A 21,732-nucleotide genomic window follows, 5' to 3' on the forward strand; every position below is an offset into this window, starting at 1 on the left:
AGTTGTCATATGTATTGTCTACATATGTTGAAAACCTCAAGAGACAATGTTGTAATTTTTGCTTTCAGCAGTTTAATAGGGGGAAAATAATCTATTATATTTACCCAGATACTTATCATTTCTGTTGTTCTTCCTTCATTCCTGAAGTTCCATGTATCTCTCTGGTGTCATTTCTTTTCATCTTGAAGAACTTTCTGTAGCATTTCTTTTAGGAGAAGTCTTTCGGTGGTGAGTTCTCTTAGTTTTCCTTCATCTGAGAATGTCTTTATTTTACTTTCATGCTGTGAAGATATTTTGCTGGATATAGAATTGTGTAGTGCCAGTTCTTTTCAGCATTTTAAAGATGTTGTTCCACTATCTTCTGGCTTTTATGGTTTCTGATGAGAAATCTGCATTCATTCTAATCTTTGTTTCTTTGTGTTGTTTTTCTGCTTTCAAGATCTTTTTTTCTCTACCTTTGATTTTTTGCAGTTTGATTATGATTTGTCTGTACATGGTTGTCTTTGAATTTGTCTTATTTCAGGTTTAATGAGCTTCTTAAATCTGTATGTCTTTCACCAAATACAGAAAGTTCCTTCAAATCTGTATTCTGTACCAATTTTTTTCTCATTCTGGGACTCCAGTGGCACAAATGTTACTTTTTGGTATGCTCCCTCAGATCCCTAAGAATCTGTTCCCCTTTTTCCCCCCAGTTTTTTTCCCTGTGTTCTTCAGACTGGATAATTTTTGTCGATCTGTTTTCAGATTCACAGACTCTTTATCTGTCATCTTCATTCTGCTCTTGAGCCCATCCAGTGAAGTATTCTTTTCCCCACAAACTGTTTTTTCATTTATAAAATTTTCATTTGATTCCTTTCATACTTTGTATTTTTCTGTTGAAGACTTCTGTTTCCAATCATTTCAAGAATGTTCACATTCAGGAATGTTCGTGGAGTATAGTTATAATAGCTGATTTAGAGTCCTCTCTGATAATTTTAACAACTAGGTTGTCTCAGGCTTATATGTGTTGACTGTCTTCTTTCTTGAATTGGATAGATCATATTGTATTGATTTTTTGTGTGTTTCAGGTTGTTTTGGATTTTATCCAAGACATTTGGAATATTATACTGTGAGACTCTGGGTTTTATAAAAACCCTCTGGAGAATGTTGATTTTGTTGTTTTCTTTTGCATGCAGTCAACCTGGTTAAATTTAGACTGCAAGCTCTGTCTTGCTCTCTGTGGGTGGTGGTTCCAATGTCAGTGGTTTCAAAGCCTTTGTTATGGTGTTTGGGTCTACTTTGTGCATGTGTCACTCAGAGTTTAGTCTGGGACTTGCTTGGGTGGTGGATTATGTCATAGTGCAGTTGTCAAAGTGTTTGCTATTGTTTTTTATCTCTGTCTTCCATATATTCAGAGGTGGGCTCAGAACTTGTGTCAGGGATCATTTTTCTAGCTCCTTTTTCTCTGAGATTTCCCCCACATCTTTCAGCTACCAGGAACCCTTTTTACTAGTGTTCTAGCTAGAAAACTGGGGATCTCTTGAAGTTTTAACCACATTTCCCCCACTCCCCACCCATTCTTCAACCCCCTTGTGCTGTCATATACTTTCTGGGACTGGGACTGCCCTCAGTGTGAAAGTAGTAAGAGAAAAGACAAAAAAAAATAGCATGATTCCTTTCATGCTCTTTTGGCTATAGGGGCTCCTTTTCTTAGTTCCCAGTTCTCCCAGGGCCTTAGATGCTTGTGCCACTGTGCATGTATCACGCAGAGTTTTGTTTGGGGCTTTCACCTGGGTCTGGCCTTGAGGCCAGACTGGGAGGAAGATACCCCAGGAATTTCTCTTCATACCCTCAGGCTCACAGAGGCCCCTTTTCTTGGTCCTCTCAGAGTTCTTTTGTACCCCCCTGCTACGTGGTTTCGGGAGTTGGCCTGTCCAGGGATCAAAGCTGGAAAAGAAAGGAAAGGAAAAAAGCCCTTGAAACTCATTTCCAACGTGGGTCATTATGTTTTGACTTCCTTCCCCAATCCATCTGCTGTTGTCTAGCTTACTTCGGTTAACAGATTTTAAGTTTATTTTGGGGAGTTATGAAATAGGTTTGTTTCAGAAATTTAGAAAAGTCAGAAATCTAGAGAATGAAAATTATAATTGCACCATCTAGAAATAAGCCATTTTAACTTTTTGCTCTAGTTTCTTTGCATATTTTTATGTGATAAACACCAAAATGGATATATTTTTCCCTTTTTCTTTCTTTAATTTCTTTCTTTATTTTCGGCTGTGTTGGATCTTCATTGCTGTGTGTGGGCTTTCTCTAGTTGTGGCAAGCAGGACTACTCTTTGCTGTGGTGCACGGGCTTCTCATTGCAGTGGCTTCACTTGTTGCAGAGCACGGGCTCTAGGCGTGTGGGCTTCAGTAGTTGTATCACGCAGGCTCAGTAGTTGTGTCACATGGGCTTAGTTGCTCCACGGCATGTGGAATCTTCCCGGACCAGGGCTCAAACCTGTGTCCCCAGCATTGGCAGGTGATTCTTAACTACCGCACCACCAGGGAAGTCCCCCTTTTCTTTATGTATTTGTATCATTAGTTCTTAGTAAACAGCTTTAAAAAACCTGCATAATCTGCCATACGGATGTGTCATATGCTTAATTATACCCTTGTTATTAGATATATAGGTTATGCAACAATGAGCGTCTTTGTACATGCATTTTTGCCTGATGGTATGTTTTTTTGAACTGCTGACTTCAAAATTACATGTAAGAGGAAACCAAAGTTTGCTTATCTGTTTGGATTAATAATATTTAATTGTTTTTATAAGTCTGACAAAATATGTTCATATATAATTACCTTCTCATGAGTAATTTCAAAGTGGAACTGCTATTGGTAGCAGACCTTGTGGTTTTTGATTGTTTTGAACTTTACAGTTGATTGCAGGAGAATCTAATTGAAGATAATGTTACAAGTTTTTATTCCCTGGAGGAATGAATGAGTAGGTTAGTGAATTTTTTTTAAATAAATTTATTTATGTATGTATTTATTTATTTTTGGCTGCGTTGGGTCGTCATTGCTGCACGTGGGCGTTCTTTAGTTGCGTTGAGCGGGGGCTGCTCTTCGTTTTGGTGTGCAGGCTTCTCATGGCGGTGGCTTCTCGTTGCGGAGCACGGGCTCTAGGTGTGTGGGCTTCAGTGGTTGTGGCTCATTGGCTCTAGAACGCAGGCTCAGTAGTTGTGGCGCACGGGCTTAGTTGCTCCGCGGCATGTGGGATCTTCCCGGACCAGGGCTCCAACCCATGTCCCCTGCATTGGCAGGCAGGTTCTTAACCACTGCACCACCAGGGAAGCCCCTGAATTTTATCTTTTAAGAGAAATCGGAATGGAAATTTTATAAGTTTATTTATTTAATTTATTTTTGGCTGCGTTGGGTCTTTGTTGCTGCATGCGAGCTTTCTCTAGTTGCAGTGAGTGGGGGCTACTCTTCGTTGCAGTGCACGGGCTTCTCATTGCAGTGGCTTCTCTTGTTGTGGAGCATGGGCTCTAGGCACGCGGGCTTCAGTAGTTGTGGCTCGCGGGCTCTGAGTGCAGGCTCAGTAGTTGTGGTACACGGGCTTATCTGCTCCGCAGCGAGTGGGATCTTCCTGGACCAGGGCTCAAACCCGTGTCCTCTGCATTGGCAGGCAGACTCTCAACCACTGTTCCAGCAGGGAAGTCCCCCAGAATGGAAATTTTAAAATAATGTTAATATATTCCCAGTTTGGTAGTGTAATTAATTAATTTATTTTGTATCTGCCTTAAGTACATGTTCATACAGAAATAAAGTCTGTATTGGAAATACAGAAATAAAATGTGGGTGTTGAATTTGGGGGGAAGTTATTTATGGCTTTTGCTGTTCTAATCAGAGATTTTGTATATCCTGAAGTATTTGTCTATGTATATGTATACATCTTTAGATTATTTTTGTTTTCTTGGTGGAGGTTTGAATATTCTGTGTTTCATTTTTAAAGTTTATTAAATTCTCTCACAGCCAGTCAAATTTTATGAAATAAAGTTTTTAAAAAATATTTATCAATTTAGCACAAATGTAAAGGTAATATCATTTTTAGTGGCCTAGGAGTGGGGTAATAGGTACTCTAAAATGCTTCTGATGGGAGTATACAGTGGTATAGCCTCTTTAGAAGTCAGTTCGATAATATCTGTCAAACCAAAAAATGTACTCACAGAAATACTTCTGAAGGGACTTCCCTGGTGGTGCAATGGTTAAGGATCCACCTGCCAATGCAGGGGACATGGGTTCAAGCCCTGCTCCGGGAAGATCCCGCATGCTGCAGAGCAACTAAGCCTGTGCGCCACAACTACTGAGCTTGTGCTCTAGAGCCCGCGAGTCACAACTATTGAGCCCGCGTGCCACAACTACTGAAGCCCGCGTGCCTAGAGCCCCTGCTCCGCAACGAAGAGAAGCCACCAAAATGAGAAGCCCACGCACCGCAACGAAGAGTAGCCCCCGCTCGCCGCAACTAGAGAAAGCCCACACACAGCAGTGAAGACCCAATGCAGCCAAATAAATTAAATTTAAAGAAAGAAAGAAAGAAAAGAAATACTCAAAATCTTTCCTTCATAAATACTGGTACAGATGTGCAAAGATATACTCCCAATATTGTTCACTGCAGGACTGCTTCAAGTAGTAAAAAAAAACTGGAAACCATCTAAATGGTTAACAGTGTATGGCTATTCATTATATTGGCTATTATGTAGACATTAAAAAGATTGAACTAGACCTATCTATATTAATGTGGGAAGGTGGTCACAACATATTGATTAAAGAAACGAGCAAGTTATAGGATGGTATTTGTAGTGTGATCCTACTTGTAAATAACAAAAGCTTGATGACCAGGCACTGGAATCATCTGATGACTTGTTCTCTCACATGCACTTGAATACTGGCTTTTAGTTGCATTTGTTAGAACATCTACTGGCCTTGCCATGTGGCTAATTGAGCTTCCTTACAGCATGGTGGTTGTGTTCTAAGAGCAAGAGTCCTAAGAGAATCCAGTAGAATTGAGTTAATGTTAGAAGTCACAAAGTGATAACTTTCACTGTAATCATAAACCTGCCTGGAAACATAAACCCTCTCAGTAGAAAGAATATCAAAGTCACCTTGTAAAAAAGAATTTATGGATATGTGGGATGGGAAATAATGTGGATATCGTTGGAAAATACAATCTGCCACAGTATGTAATTCTTCAAGCCTCCATCCTTTGCATATACTCTTCTCCTTACTTAGAAGACAGGAGCTTGTCTGCTTGGCAAACTTCTACCCTATGGTTTATGGAGCATCTTTTATGTGCTAAACACTGTATTTTATATACTTTATCCCAAGTTCTTGCAATAACTCTTCAAGGCAGAGAATGCCTTGATTTAACTCAAACTTCTTCCTTTTTTTGTGAGGTCTTCCTTTCCCCAAATCCCCTGAGCTGAGCTTTCCGTCTCACACCTTTTTTTTTTAATTGAAGTATAGTTGATGTGCAATATTACATAATTTATAAGTGTACAACATAGGGATTCACAATTTTAAAGGTTACACTCAATTTATAGTTACTATAAAATATTGGCTATATTCCCTGTGCTGTACAATATAGCCTTGTAGCTTATTTATGTTACACATCGTAGTTTGTTCCTCTTAATCCCCTATCCCTATCTTGCCCCTTCCCCCTTCCTTCTCCCAACTGGTAACTACTAATTTGTTCTCTATATCTGTGAGTCTCTTTCTTTTTTGTTAGATTTACTAGTTTGTTTTATTTTTTAGATTCCATGTATAAGTGGTATAATACAGTATTTGTGTTTCTCTGACTTATTTCACTTAGCATAATACCCTGCTAGTCCATCCATGTTATTACAAATGGCAAAATTTCATTCTTTTCTTATGGTGAGTAGTATTCCATCGTGTGCGTGTGTGTGTGTGTGTGTGTATTACATGTTCTTTATCCTTTCTTCTCTTGATGGACACTTCAGTTGCTTCTATATCTTGGCAGTTGTAAATAATGCTGCTGTGAACATTGGGCCACGTGTATCTTTTCAAATTACTTTTTTTGTTTTTGTTTTGCGTATATACCCAGGTGTGGAAATTGCTGGGTTACATGGTAGTTCTATTTTTAGATTTTTGAGAAACCTTTATACTGTTTTCCACAGTGACTGCACCAATTTACATTCCTACCAACAATGTTCAAGGGTCCCTTTTTCTCCACATCCTCACCAGCATTTGTTATTTGTGTTCTTTTTGATGATAGCCATTCTGACAGGTGTGAGGTGGTATCTCATTGTGGTTGACTAGCATTTCTCTGATGATTAATGATGTTGAGCGTCTTCTCATGTGCCTGTTGACCATCTACATGTCCTTTTTGGAAAAATGTCTATTCAGGTCTTCTGCCCATATTTTTAATCAGGTTGGAGGTTTTTGGGTTTTTTTAAATTATTTTTGGCTGCGTTGTGTCTGCATTGCTGCCCATGGGCTTTCTCTAATTGCAGCGAGCAGGGGCTTCTCTTGCTGTGGAGCACGTGCTCTAGGCGTGCAGTCTTCAGTAGTTGCAGCATGCAGGCTTCATTAGTTGTGACTTTCTGGCTCTAAAGCACAGGCTCAGTAGTTGTGGCACTCGGGCTTAGTTGCTCCGAGGCATGTGGGATCTTCCCCAATCAGGGTCGAATCCGTGTCCCCTGCATTAGCAGGCGGATTCTTAACCACTGTGCCACCAGGGAAGTCCCAGTCAGGTTGGTTTTTATTTGGATGTTGAGTTGTATGAGCTGTTTATATATTTTGGATATTAAACTCCCCCCAAAAAAACTTTTAATGAAACTCCTTCTTTCAGGTTTTTATTACAGCACTTTATATTTATTTTTGCTTACTTAAATGATATTTCTCTCTATTAAACTGAATTTTTTGAAACTGGGATTATTTTCATGTATTCATTTATCAAATATTTGAGTGTCCACTAGATAACAAGTACTGGACTTGGTTGTAGGAGAACAGAGATAGATAAGGTACAGACCTTGCTATCAAGTAGCTCATGTTTTCATGGATGAGACAGATAAATGGGAAAATATAGTTTGACAGATGCTTCTGATAGATGGGTTTCACTGAATGTTCTGAAACCACCCAAGAGGAACATAACTGAGAATGCGTGGTGAGGTTTGTCTAAGGCAGGCTTCCAAGAGGAGGTACTCTCTGACCTGAGTGTTCCTAACATTTTTTACATTTAATTTTAAAAGTTTCCTTGAAAAAGGAATACAAGTGAAAAGAGGAGAAGGGGCTAAATGTTTCTTGCAGAGGAGACCTGTTCAAGGCCACGAGGATCTGGAAAGTCTAGTGAGAGATTCTAGTTGGAATTTAATTAAGATATTAAACAGATTTAGGAGGTAGAACCATCAAGATTAGGTGTTGATTTTTGTATTTTAGAAACAGGAGTTTGGAAGAATTTTATGATTTTTACTTGAGTGGTTGGATGGCAGGTTAGAGAATAAATAGTATGGTTTTTGGTAGGGAAACTTTGTTTGGTTTTGGCAGGTTGTGTTTGATGGTTCCTGAAACATCTCTAGGTATGACAGATGAGTAAAGGAGGCAGTTGGGTCTGTAATTCTGGGCTTCAAGAGAGCAGTTTAGACTAGAGTCTAGATTTGGTGTTTTGCTTTCTATGGGAAATGAGAGATAAAAGTGGATTCACTTTTTTGTGTTGTGGGAAGGTGTGGGGCAGGGGAAGGAGACCTAATGGGGGTTGGTCTAGGATGAAGGCATGTGTGTGGAGGGGTGGAGACATATTAGTGAGGGGTTGGGTATGGGGGTGGAGAGGCAGATCAGTAGGGGAGCTGATGGAATTCTTTTTTGTTTGGTTTCTCTTTCCATAAGCAAAAAAGTTCTTACTTTTTCTTGGTATCATTCATTCAACAAATAAAACTTGAGTATCTTCCCATATGCAGAGAACCGTGTTGGGTGCTGTGTGAAATACATCTCTGTTCCTGAGGAGCTTACAGATTTTTAGGAGAGAGTTACAGTGGACAACAAAAAATGAAATATAAATATAAATTGTCAAAGTAAATTAAGACAAAAAACGGGAGTCCTGTTTTGAGTAGTTAGTAAAGGTAAGCCTGAAGCTGAGGAGGTAACATTTAGGCTGACAGAAGGATGACAAAGAACCGGCCATGGGAAGAGTAGGGGGAAAAGCTTTTTAGGCAGAGGGATCAGCACACACATTAGCATCTTTATGTATCTTTATCTTTCTGTCAGTCTGTTGAAAACCATGAGTTCATACCAGTACCCCCAGTTCCAATCTAACACCACAGGGTTCATTCTAGTTTTCTCTTTTCTGTGTTTCCAACTTCAGTCCAGTGAGATATCTGGCTCCCATTATCCTCAATATATTTATTCATTTGATCACTTCCCTTGTCTGTGTCAGTTGCCCATTACTGAGGCATTCCCCTGCATAGATGCCCTCTTTATGTTGCTCCTGCTCTTACACCTTATTCCAGACTGATCTTCTCCCTCTAGAAATACTTTCCTCAACACTAGTGCTAAACCTGTCTCTTAATGTGAATGTCTAAGTGGCTATTTCAGTAGTTCAGACAAGAGTTTGAAGTTAGCTTAGATTACGTTTGTAAAAGATGTGGAGAGAAGTGGACAGATTTACGATATATTTTAGAGGGAAAATTGGTGGGATTTAACTAATGGATTGGATGTGTAATGTGAGGAAAATGGGGGGGAAAACTGAGGATGATTCTCAGGTTTCTGGGTTTCTGGATGGTTGTGATATTTACAAAGGCAGTGGTTTGGAGGTGGAGGCACATTTGTTTTGAATATGCTCATTTTACGATGCCTGTGATAATTCTAAATGGAGATAGTGATTTAGTTGGTCTGGGGTAGAGATAACATTTTGGGAGTTTTCATGGTATGTGGATGAGATTTATAGTTATGGTGTATGAACAAAGGGAATAGATGAGATGAGCTAGAGAAGAGAAGGGAGTTTAGGACTGAGGCTAGAATGGAAAACTAAGGGAGTCACTAAGCCAAGAGAAAATTGAAGAAAAGGTGTGAGATACTCATTGCAGACACTGGAAGAAATGTAGCAGAATTATTGGGCATTGTGTTTATTTAATATTGGTGATCACAGATTTATAATGAGTTTTCTTGATTATGTAAATTAGTTTTTTAGTTAATCTCTGTTGACATGGATACAGACCTGGGGAAGTTGTGGCTGTGGTTGTAGCCCAGGAGGAAGGGCAAGGAACGCGAGGGTCTTGTTCCTAGAAGATAGGCAAGTGCTTCCTGAATAGCCATGAAGCTCAAGTTGAATTTAAAGGCCCAGTTGAAGTATCTATCAACACAGGGTTTCTTTGAAAATGATTCTAGGAAATTGTTACTAACCAACAAGTGAAAAGACAGTTTTAAGGTCTTACAAATGTTTATATCACAGTGACTGTCTTAAAGCAGGTTATCCAGCAGAGTATGTTAAGCAACAACACTTGTTAGTAATTTGTTTTAGTTGCAATATGAACTTTCAAGTAATATAACTATAGTTCTTTCACTTATTCTGTACTTTTCAGAATTCATTAATTACTATTGATGTGTTTTTCTCTACTTTTTTTGCTCAATTTATAGTTAATTTGTATTGTTGAGATTTTTGTAAATTGCTTTGGTTCTAAATTGAAAAATTAGTGAATATGCCTAAAATACCTTCTCATGGTTTTAAAAGTAACTCAAGAGCTAGAAAAACAAAAATTTTTTCCTGTCTAATAGCCAAAAGTTACAACAGATGTTTTGTACCATACCTTTAAAAAGTTCACAAAGCAGGTTTTCATTATACCTGACATAAAATAAGCTCTTTTAAAATATGTATGCAGGATATTTTTATTTTTCTCTTAGAAATAAAATTGATTACAGTTAACCGCTGAGAACCTATGTTTAGAACTTCTTTCTTTGTGGTTTTGTTTTTTTTTTTCATTGGCCCCTTAGCCATACTTGTTCAGGAGATTCATCACATTTTAGGGAACACAGCAGGGATCATAGTTATTCCCCAAATAAGCAGATACCACATTTCCCCATGAATTATAGATAGTTATACTGAACATTTCTCTTAGATTTTGTGTTTTGATGTCCAGTTTTTGTACTGTATAAGATAGATGGATATTTTCTTATTTTTAATATAAATCATATGGTAGATCCATTCTTGTCATTTGATGTGAGGACTGTCAACTTCAAAATTTTGTTCTTTTTTCAAAAGCTACTGTTTTCTAAGGCAAAAAACGTTATTTTTAAGAGTATATTTTTCCTCAGTAGTATTAACACTTTTACAATCTTATCTCTTTGGTTTACTAACATATTGCCAATGTAGAGAGCAGCAAAAATGCTTTAAGATTCTGATATGCTAGTCAGTCTTCTGATCTTACCTGAGAACTATCAGACTATCTCCATAACCTAATCTTAAAGCATTTCCTCCTCAGAAAATTTATAGTGACTATGTGACCTAGGTTGCCAGTGATGCTGGCTAATAAAAACCACCTGTGTTTAATCAGTGACTGGTCAGTTACTGAATGCAAGAGGTCTTCTAAAATCTTTGATAATATTCCTGCCGCCGGACCCCTTAAGTGAACATCATTCAAGCAGATAATAAAGGTTAGAGTTACTTTGACGTTCATACATTACAGATATTTTTAAAAAGCTACTGAAGATATGTGCACACTAAAAATTGGAGGAAAAATAATTCCACCGAAACGTTGAGAGTCCAGCAAGCCCTCTGTATCCCTCCACGTATCCTCTGTATCTGTACCATTTAATATAAGGAACTTGAGCATCCACAGATTTTGGTATCCACAGGGGGCCCTGAAATCTTTCCTCCTTGAACACCGAGGGATGACTGTAGTGCCTTTTGTGTTATCTGTAGCTCATTTGAAGTTTAGTCTGTGCAGATAAGTTAAAGTATTTGATGGCATATAACTGAGATCTCTACTAAATTAAATTGTGCTCTTTTATAATTTAAGTGTTGATAAAATATTGATTAAAAAATGCAAAATGTTCTTTTGATAAAACTGTCATGCAGGTTTATATAGCAGGTATTAGCTATTCATAGGAGGGAAGGGGAGCTAACGTTAATTAGTTTAATATGGTGCCAAGGTACTGAGCTAAGTGTTTAATGTATATAATTTCATTTAATCTTCATAACATCCATATAAAGTAGATATTGTTTAGATACTATCTTTACTTTACCAATCAGGACCAGAAATGCTACATAGCTGTTGTTCTATGTATTACTCTGGTCTGTTAAACCCCAAATCAGCATTTGTTCCCATACAACATGAATTGAACAATGTCCCTGGCATTCAGGAACTCTTAATGTAAATAAGGAAATAAAATGATACATTAAACAATGTGGGAACTGTTTTTATGAGGCTTTAGGAACATGTGAACATACCACCTGACTATTTGGGGAGGTTAGGGAAGGTTTTACAGAGTTGATGTTTGAGCTTAGTATTGAATAGCAATTTTTTTTGAACATGGTTTCATGTTAATTCTGCTACTTTAAACTGTTTACAACTTTATATTCTCAGCAATGATGAAATTAACCTGTGATTATTATTATGGAAGCAAAAGCAATATGAGAAATATTACCTAATATATATGCAGAAGCAGTATCGAGCATGATGTATCATGATATAGTTTTTATTATCTGTTACTTTGGTGACTTTTTGATGTTAAGAATTTAGTAATCCTAGGTGAAATATGATTTCTTTCACTACAGATGTCCTCCTCGCACTTTCTTACCAGCCCTCTGCAAAATTTTTCTTGACGAAAGTGCTCCAGACAATGTGCTAGAGGTGACAGCCCGTGCCATAACATACTACCTGGATGTATCTGCAGAATGCACCCGAAGGATTGTTGGGGTAGATGGAGCTATAAAAGCACTTTGCAATCGTTTGGTTGTAGTCGAACTTAACAACAGGACAAGCAGAGACTTAGCTGAACAATGTGTAAAGGTAAGTCTTAATTATTTATTGGACCATTTGAAGATCACTTAGAGAGTAAAAAATATATTTTGCAAAAAAAAAAAATCTTTCCGTGGCTGAAAAGAATGGAAGTCACAGTCCTTATGTACCAAGGGAGATCCCATATGGCTTGGGAAAAGAAATCTTATCTTTGAAGGAAACTTGCAGGTCACTGATAATGCTTTTCTGTGTTGCCTCAGTGCTCTTTGGTTTCTGGTAGCCACTAACACTTTGAGATAGGTTATTTGTGTTGCCTCAGTGCTCTTTGGTTTCTGGTAGCCACTAACACTTTGAGATAGGTTATTTCTGTTCTTATCCAAAATGATTTTGTATGCATGCAGTAACAACAGGAACCATGACAACTAACACTGACCACCAATGCCAGGCATTATTCTAAACACTTTACATGTATTAACTCTCATTTAATCTTCATGGCAACTCTGTATGAGGTAGGTGCCGCTAATATCATCACTTCTGTTTTATAGGTGAAAAAAATTTAAGCATACCAAGATTAAATAACTTGCTTGGGATGATGCAAGTAGTTAGTGGCAGAGAGCCAAGATTCAAAGATTAGGAATTTGAAGATCAGGAAGCCTGGTTCTAGGGCCCATGAATTTAATTGTTTTGCTATACTCCTGTTAAGATTTAGCGGTTTTGTTTTATTCCTGATGGGACTAATTATAAACTTTATGTTACTCTAAAAGCATCAGTACTGGTGAGTAGTTTATTGGAAGTACTTGGTGAACACATTTAGATTTTATGTGATTCTCTTTTGTTTTTTGGTACGCGGGCCTCTCACTGTTGTGGCCTCTCCCGTTGCGGAGCACAGGCTCCGGACGCGCAGGCTCAGTGGCCATGGCTCACGGGCCCAGCCGCTCTGCGGCATGTGGGATCTTCCCGGACCGGGGCACGAACCCGTGTGTCCTGCATCGGCAGGTGGACTCTCAACCACTGCGCCACCAGGGAAGCCCTGATTCTCTTTTTTGATTCCTGTTTCATTCTTTTTATGATTCTTGCTTCTCGAGGTCACCAGTTTTCAAACTTCTTGTCTCAGGATCCCTTTACAAGTCTTAAATTATTGAGGACCCACAAAGAGCCTTTGTTTATGAAGGTTCTATTTATATTTACCATATTAGATATTAAAACTGAGAATTTAAAAGTATTTATTCATTTATCATAAAATAACAAACTCATTATGTGTTAACATACATTACATTTTTAATGAAAATCACTGTGTCCTGAACAAAGAGAAAATTAGTGAGAAGAGTAACATTGTTAAGTCTCATTTGAAATCTGTGGTTTAATAGAAGACAGCTAAATCCTAATATGTGCTTCTGCATTCAGCCTGTTACTATATCACACTTCATATAACTTTTAGAAAGTACTGCCTTACGTTCCTGAGAGAATAGGAAAGAAAAAGACAATTAACTGTTACAGTGTTATTATAAAAAAAGTTATAATTTCAAGGACCCCTGAAAATGTCTTCCCCATGCTTTGAGAGTTGTTTTTGTAGGTGTTAATATCTTGACTTTCTGATTCTGTGTTTATAGATTTATTTCTGTCTATGGCCTCAGAGGAAGAGGTATTTGTTTTTCTGTTCAGAGCTTTCCCCCCTCTTATTCTCTTGATCACATCACATCACTTCATTTTTCTTCCAGGACTGGGGTTTTACTCCATTGCATTTATTCACTGACCTATATTTTCAAACTCTTTCTTGTCTGTTAACACCCTGCTCTCCCTTTCTCTGTTTCCTTTGCAGATTATTCTTATTTAATTCATTCTTCAATGGTAGTATTTCCTAAGGTCCTGTTTTTAGCTTCTTAAATCTGTATAAACTTTGCCTAGACAATCTCATCTGTGAGCATCAATACCATTCATATATAAATATATGCCCTTCATGGGCTTCCCTGGTGGCGCAGTGGTTGAGAGTCCACCTGCCGAGGCAGCGGACACGGGTTCGTGCCCCGGTCCGGGAAGATCCCATGTGCCGCGGAGCGGCTGGGCCCGTGAGCCATGGCCGCTGGGCCTGCGCGTCCGGAGCCTGTGCTCTGCAACGGGAGACACCACAACAGTGAGAGGCCCACGTACCGCAAAAAAAAAAAAAAAAAAAATATATATATATATATATATATATATATATGCCCTTCACATCTTTATCTCTAGAACTGACCTCTCTCTTGAGTTCTAGACTCCATATTCAAAGGCCTGTTGGATATATTCAACTGGATGTTTGAATTCATTGTCTTTGATTACAGATAAACTCCTCTCTTGATAAGTGACATCAACTTGTAGCCAGTCGCTCAAGACAGAAACCTGTGCTTTATCTTTTACTTCCTTTTTTCTACTCCACAGGTGTAATTAATGATCAAGTGCTTTTCTGGTTTATTTCCTTCTGTTTGTCCCTGCTGTTATTGCCTTAGTTAAGCCCTCATTCTTTCATGAATATTAATGCTTGAATTTTTGCATTTGCCTCTACACTCTCCCTGTACCCTGCTTCCCACAGATATTAACTGGAAATCTTATCATATTATTTCCCGCTTAAACATTTTTCTTGCTTAAAGAATAAAGTCTAAATTTCTGGTATGCCTGTAAGACCTGTGGACCCTGTTAACTCTTTAGTTCTACCTGAATGCATTAAACATCAATATAATTTAGAAATTAAAAGTGATTTTTAATGTCTTAATATTCATAGAGTAAGTGTGAGGATGATGAATAATGTAATAGCTGGCGTTTATTGAATTTTTTTTTAATGTCTAGGACCTTTATAAACTTTTGCTAAATTACTTGTAGTTCTCAGCTTGTCATGCAGGTTTCACCGCCTAAACCTATGCTGTCCAATATGGTAGCTATATGTGACTACTGAACACTTCAGATGTGGCTACCCCAAATTAAGGTGTGTTATAAGTATGAAATATACATGGGATTTTGAAGACTTATTACATAAAAATACCAATAATTTTTATATTGATTACATGTTGGAATAATGACACCTTGGATATATTGGGCTAAATAAAATATGTTAAAATTAATTTCTTCTGTTTTGCTTCACTTTTTTTTTAACAGAAGTTTATTCTTTTCTTGTTTTTTAATATTTATTTATTTATTTTTATTTGATTGCTCCAGGTCTTAGTTTCAGCAGGCGGGCTGCTTAGTTGTGGCTCACTGGCTCCTTAGTTGTGGCATGCGAACTCTTAGTTGCAGCATGCATGTGGGATCTAGTTCCCTGACCAGGGATCGAACCCGGGCCCCCTGCATTGGGAGTGCAGAGTCTTAGCCACCGCGCCACCGGGGAACTCCTGAAAAGTTTATTCTTAAAGGTACAACAGGCTCCAAGTCAACACTTCATTCTAGCTGTAGGTAGCAGCATGTTATGGCAGGGAATCCAGATGGTTAAACGAGAATGGAATTAAGGATCACCATTGCCTCAGGCACAAGGAACAGTTTTTTGCCAGATTTCTTAATTCCACCTGTGGCCAGGGGGCCCTTCCCCATGGCCTTTGCTTTTAGCTCCTTGAGTTTCTTCTGCAGCTCTTTCTGTTTCTGCTTGAATGCCTTATCTTCCTTGGCCACCTTCTTGGGCTGCTTCAGGGACTACTTCTTGCCATCTTCACAGCCAGACACAGCTTCTGCCCCCCCTTTCTCAGACCCTGCCCTTTTTAAAATGTGGCTCCTAATCAATTTGGAGAGTGTATTGTGTTTTCTGTCATTCTCGAAAATTAAAATTGGACTTACTGTATTCTTTTGTGAATTTTGTTTTACTGTTGTAGGTGTTAGAACTGATATGCACTCGTGAGTCAGGTGCGGTCTTCGAGGCTGGTGGTTTAAATTGTGTGCTTACCTTCATTCGTGACAGTGGACACCTGGTTCATAAAGATACCTTGCACTCTGCCATGGCTGTGGTATCAAGACTCTGTGGCAAAATGGAACCTCAAGATTCTTCTTTAGAAATTTGTGTAGAATCTCTGTCTAGTTTATTAAAACATGAAGATCATCAGGTAACTACATTGCTCTTGTGTACTTTCTTTTCAAAACGTGATTTTATAGCGTCCACTAGTTATAACCACGATATCCAGTGGACTCTTGAACAGGGTGAGGGTTAGGGGTGCCGACCCTCCGCACGGTTGGAAATCTGCACATAACTTTACAGTCGGCCATCCGTATCTGGGGTTCTGCAGCTGTGGATTCAACCAGCTGTGGATCATGTAGTTCTGTAGTGTGAATTTAGTGGGGAAAAAAATCCACATGTAAGTGGGCCCATGCAGTTCAAACCTGTGTTGTTTAAGGTTCAACCTTAGTGCAATTTGAATTTTTTGCTTGATGAGCTAGAGATAATTTTCATCTTCTCTTTCTTTTATCTTAGATCTCTATGATAATCTCTTTTTGTTTTGGCAGTGATATGTTTTAAATTATAAAAGTGTTATGTGTTTATTCTTAAAATTTAAACGTTTTAGAAATATATAATTTTTAAAGCTGCACTTATACCCAGTGTAATTTGTTGGCTCAGCACAATTTTGTTGGCTTAAAAGGGTAGTTTTCATTAAAATAAAATAACAGTATTTGAAATTTTATATGTGTAAACTTGTTATATTAGCATCTTTAGGAAATAAAACTTGACTTTTAATGCTTTTTACCATTTAGATGTTAATTATTTTCAGTTGCTGTCCATCGATTATCTTGGCAAAGTTGTACATAATAATAGTAAATATTTGTTGAGCTTTTACTGTTCCTCTAGATTCTTTACATATATCATTTCATTTGAGCTCAGACAATGAATTATAAGTACTGTTACTATTCCCATTTTACGGATAAGGGAACTGACGCCTTGAACAGTTAAGTAACATCTTTAGGTTATACAGTTATCAGAATGTGGAGCCAGTATTCAAACCTAGACAGATTGTATGCTTTGCTACAATTGCCTTTCTTAATAGTCTCAGTATTGAAATAAACAGTACTGGTCCTTTTTAAGTGAATTTTATCCATATGTATATTCTTTACATCATTAGGTTTCAGATGGAGCTCTGCGATGTTTTGCATCACTAGCTGACCGATTTACCCGTCGTGGTGTTGACCCAGCTCCATTAGCCAAGCACGGATTAACTGAGGAGCTATTGTCTAGAATGGCTGCTGCTGGTGGTACTGTATCAGGGCCATCGTCAGCTTGCAAACCAGGTCGCAGCACCACAGGAGCGCCTTCCACAGCTGCAGATTCCAAATTGAGTAACCAGGTGTCTACAATTGTAAGTCTGCTCTCAACACTTTGCAGAGGCTCTCCAGTAGTAACGCACGTAAGAGTGTTTTTGAATCTTACTTAATCTTTCAGAAGAAGTATTTTGGTGTAGTGCAAGTATGCTAAAACTTTTTTTTCTCCCATTCTCTTTTTAGGATCTCCTGAGGTCAGAACTTCCAGATTCAATTGAAAGTGCTTTGCAGGGTGATGAAAGATGTGTGCTTGATACCATGCGTTTGGTTGACCTTCTCTTGGTGCTATTATTTGAAGGACGAAAGGCTTTGCCAAAGTCTAGTGCTGGATCCACAGGCAGAATCCCAGGACTACGGAGATTGGATAGTTCTGGGGAACGCTCACATCGGCAGCTTATAGACTGTATTCGAAGTAAAGATACCGATGCACTCATAGATGCAATTGACACAGGAGGTTGGAAAATATTTTTTAAAATATAAAAAGAAAACTGTGAGATAAGGAATTATATAGGCAACTTCTAGTTTCTAGAGTTTTAATTTTTTTTTTTTAATTTTTAGCAGTTGTGCCAGAAAATAGAATGGCCAACGTATTCTTTATCCTCTCCTCTCCCCATGTATATAAATTATCAGCCTGGTGCATGGTAAGATCTGAGTAAATGCTTGTTGAATAAGTAAATGAAATTAACCTGTCTATTGCCAGGAGTTCATACCAATTCTAAGGTTAAGTGGAGATTGAATTTAGGGCTGTTGTTTTCTCAAGATTAATGGAAACTGACACAAGTGAATTATCATTATATATAGTCAATTTTTTTTTACACTGCTTCATGAGGTGATCAGCAGATATAAGTTGGTGAAAAATGCTTCTGTGTCATCAGACTTTTGTTTTCTTTTGATTATCGATGTGGTTTAGTTTCTTTTCCTCAGTTACAGTGTGAGGAAACTAATACTCTTGAGTTTTATTGTGTTTGTTTTTTTGTTTCTTATTTTATGTTTATTTTAAATAAAAATTTTAGAATACTTTTTCTTAGCAGAATTTACATTTGCTTATTATTTACTACTTTATAGTCGACCTGAATGTTTAAAATTGGCTGTGTATTTAGTGATTATTAATAACAATCTTTAAATGGTTCCCACTTTAGAAAAGTTCATTATTATTTGTTGACTTTTAAAAAGATTTATTTTTTTCCTTCAAATTTCCAGCCTTTGAAGTAAATTTTATGGATGATGTGGGTCAGACTCTATTAAACTGGGCCTCTGCTTTTGGAACTCAGGAAATGGTAAGCTAATAAATAAAAGCTAATGTTTTAAATCAAAGATAGCAATATTAATAAGGCAACTTGATGATGCTCCATCATTTTACAGGTAGAATTTCTTTGTGAAAGAGGTGCTGATGTTAATAGAGGTCAGAGGTCATCATCATTACATTATGCTGCATGTTTTGGAAGACCTCAAGTAGCAAAGGTAAAATCCAGGTTTTTAAGTTATTAATTTAATATTTAACATTTACATGGTTGTGAAATTAGAATGAAATGAAAACTTTTATTCTGATAAGCCATGCTTTCATGCTATCTCCATTTGCTCCATTTCCCTATCCCCATTACAGGTAAGCGTTTTTGATTGGGTTTTTTTGTTTATCTTTTCATTGTTTCTTAATACAGATGCAAGCAAGAGTAAATATGTATGCTTATTTTCTCCTTATACAAAATGTAACATATACACTGATTTATACTTTGCTTTTTTTCATCTAATAATACACATTTTTCATTTAATAATACACATTGAGACTTCTCCCTATTAGTGTATAGAGAGTTTTTGTACATCTGTATACTTGGCATGTGTGAATGTACTGCAGATTTATTCAGCCAGTCATCTATTGCTGAAAACTTGTTTTTTTCCCGATTTCTTACTCTTGGTAACGAATAACTTTATACATGTTTCTCTTATTTCTGTTTATCAATATAGCAAATATTTTATTTGCCGAAGAACATGATATCTTTGACTCTTAGATTAGCAAAGGACTTTGGAGAGTTCTTTTTTTTTTCCTATTTCCGTTTTGTTATGTTTGTTCCTTTGTTTTGTCTTTTAGATTCTTCATATAAATGAAATCATACAGTATTTGTCTTTCTCTGTTCGACTTATTTCATTTAGCATAATACCCTCTAGGTCCGTGCGTGTTGTTGCAAATGGCAAGATTTCATTCTCTTTTATGGCTGAGTAATATTTCATTGTGTGTATATATATACCACATGTTCTTTATCCATTCCTCTATCGTTGGGCATTTAGGTTGCTTTTATATCTTGGCTGTTGTAAATAATGCTGCAATGAACATAGGAGTACACATATCTTTTCCAATTAGTGTTTTCATTTTCTTTGGATAAATATCCAGGAGTGGAATTGCTGGGTCATATGGTAGTTCTTTTTTTTTTTTTTTTTTTTAAATATTTATTTATTTGGCTGCATCGGGTCTTAGTTGCGGCATGTAGGGTCTTTCACCACGGGGTGCAGATTCTTTCTAGTTGTGGAGTGTGGGCTCCATAACGCATGAGCTGTGTACTTGCAGCATGTGGGCTCAGTAGTTGCGGTACACGGGCTTAGTTGTCCTGCGGCATGTGGGATCTTAGTTCCCCAACCAGGGATCAAACCCGCGTCCCCTGCATTGGAAGGCAGATTAGTAACCACTGGACCACCAGGGAAGTCCCTGGTAGTTCTATTTTTAATTTTTTGAGGAATCTCCATACATCATTACTGTAGAGTTTTTTTTGTACAGTTAGGAGAAATTGAGGTCCAGAAAGGTCAAATGATAAGGGTTGAACCAAATGCATGATCTAGGTCTCAAGAATCTTCATATTGTGAAGGAATTTTTCATATTTGCTAAGAAGTCAGGCACACCTGGATTCAAGTCTCAACTCATTAACAAAAAAGGCTGTCTGGCCTTGGACCAGTTTCTTAAGTTTGACTTACAATTTTATTAATAAAATGTATATACACTCCTAGTATTTTATTTATTTATTGTTGACTGTGCTGCTCAGCATTTGGTATCTTAGTTTCCACAGGGGACGAACCTGTGCCCCCTGCAGTGGAAGCACAGAGTCTAAACCATTGGACTACCAGGAAAGTCCCTGCTAGCATGCTTATTGTGATAATTAGGAAAAAATACATGAAAAGCACTTAGTATAGTAGCTGGCACATTGTATGTAGATGCTTAAATGGTAGCTGCTACTATTGTCACAGTATTGCTAGTATTGTCTTTACACACTGTAAGAAGATTTTTGTTAACAACTTAGCTTTCTAGGTGGTCTCTTCAAGCTTGAATTCTGTCAGTTTGAATTGGTTAATTTTTAGAGAATGATGTTCCTAAGGGTGGTAAAAATTTTTATTAAGGCAATTTTTTTTTCAAACCCTTACTGTTTTGCAGTTTTGGGTAGCTGAGTGGGAGAAGGAGCTAAATGAATTGTATCTAACCTTAACCCATCTTGATTATACATCAGCCTGCAATGAGCTATAGCTGCCATTACTAATAATGATATAATAGTGCTCACCAAGCACTTATTTTGTGCCAGCCAGGGTCTTAAGCATTTAACATGTTTTATCATTCTTCACAGGTTCTCCTGTTTTTTAATTGATTCTAAGATATTACCCACCCCCCCCATACACATTTTAACATCTTTTAACTAGGAAAGTCTTATAATTGCTATTGGCCAGATAGAAATTGCAGCATAGTTATTATTACCTGTCAATCCAATACAAATTGTGAAATGGATTTTAGTAACTTGAGTGAAAAATCCTTTCTGATAGAAGAGCACGCTCAGTAATGCTGTGTCACTAAACTCTTTATGGCACAGATGACAGCATTGTGTGTAGAAACACAAATATTGGTGACTTCGGATCAAAAAGAAATTATGAACAATTGTGCTCAGAATGTGAAGTTACAGAAATATCTTATTATATTTCATTTATTTTTTAAATTTATGTTTGTCCAAGTAATACATGAAAAAAAATCTAAGTTTATAAAAGTTCTTTCAGTAAGTTAAAAAAAATCCAAGCAATAGGAAAGCATTGTTGCAAAATTAATTGGCATTGTTTTTTCTTTCTTAGTAGTAATTATAATCTCTGTCAGATTATATCAGATTATAAGTATCTGTGGCATCCTAGATTTGATGAAATACTGAGTTATTCTGATTCAAACTCCAGCAGTTTGGAATCCTTAGCCAGTACTGCATACTTTTCTGATGAATGTATGTACTCACTTATTTGTCAGATATATTGTGTTATAACGAAATTCAAAAAGCTGCAGCTCTGAGGCTGATAGGAGAAATGTGAAATGTGTTCTCTGTTCAAAAGAGCTTACAGTCTGCTGGGGAGAGAGTCCAGTGTCCATTAAAAATTGGTGAACTTCCCTGGCAGTCCAGTGGTTAAGATTCCAGGCTTCCATTGCAGGGAGCACAGGTTTGATCCCTGGTTGGGGAACTAAGATCCCACGTGCCACACAGTGTGGCCAAAAAAAAGGGTGAACAGTGCGAATTAGTATTTAATACCTAAA

The 21,732-nt window shown here is 37.5% G+C and overlaps 1 protein-coding gene and 1 pseudogene across 10 annotated transcripts in view; one reads left to right on the top strand and one right to left on the bottom strand.

The window, feature by feature from the left end:
* Window positions 1–21,732, top strand: part of HECTD1 (HECT domain E3 ubiquitin protein ligase 1) — a 90,965-nt gene that overhangs the window by 12,090 nt on the left and 57,143 nt on the right. For all 9 annotated transcript variants that reach the window (XM_082648458.1, XM_082648462.1, XM_082648459.1 and 6 more), the window contains exons 3-8: window positions 11,750–11,984; window positions 15,761–15,988; window positions 16,997–17,278; window positions 17,376–17,646; window positions 18,393–18,469; window positions 18,555–18,653. In XM_082648458.1, coding sequence (XP_082504584.1) covers window positions 11,750–11,984; window positions 15,761–15,988; window positions 16,997–17,278; window positions 17,376–17,646; window positions 18,393–18,469; window positions 18,555–18,653 — 1,192 coding nt within the window. The remainder of the gene's footprint in view (window positions 1–11,749; window positions 11,985–15,760; window positions 15,989–16,996; window positions 17,279–17,375; window positions 17,647–18,392; window positions 18,470–18,554; window positions 18,654–21,732) is intronic.
* On the bottom strand, window positions 15,384–15,623 carry LOC309818489 (translation machinery-associated protein 7-like; annotated as a pseudogene). Its single transcript has one exon. The product of its transcript is annotated as a translation machinery-associated protein 7-like (transcript).

The sequence above is a fragment of the Grampus griseus genome (assembly GCF_964374135.1).
Source record: "Grampus griseus genome assembly, chromosome: 2".
Taxonomy (NCBI): Eukaryota; Metazoa; Chordata; class Mammalia; order Artiodactyla; family Delphinidae; genus Grampus; species Grampus griseus.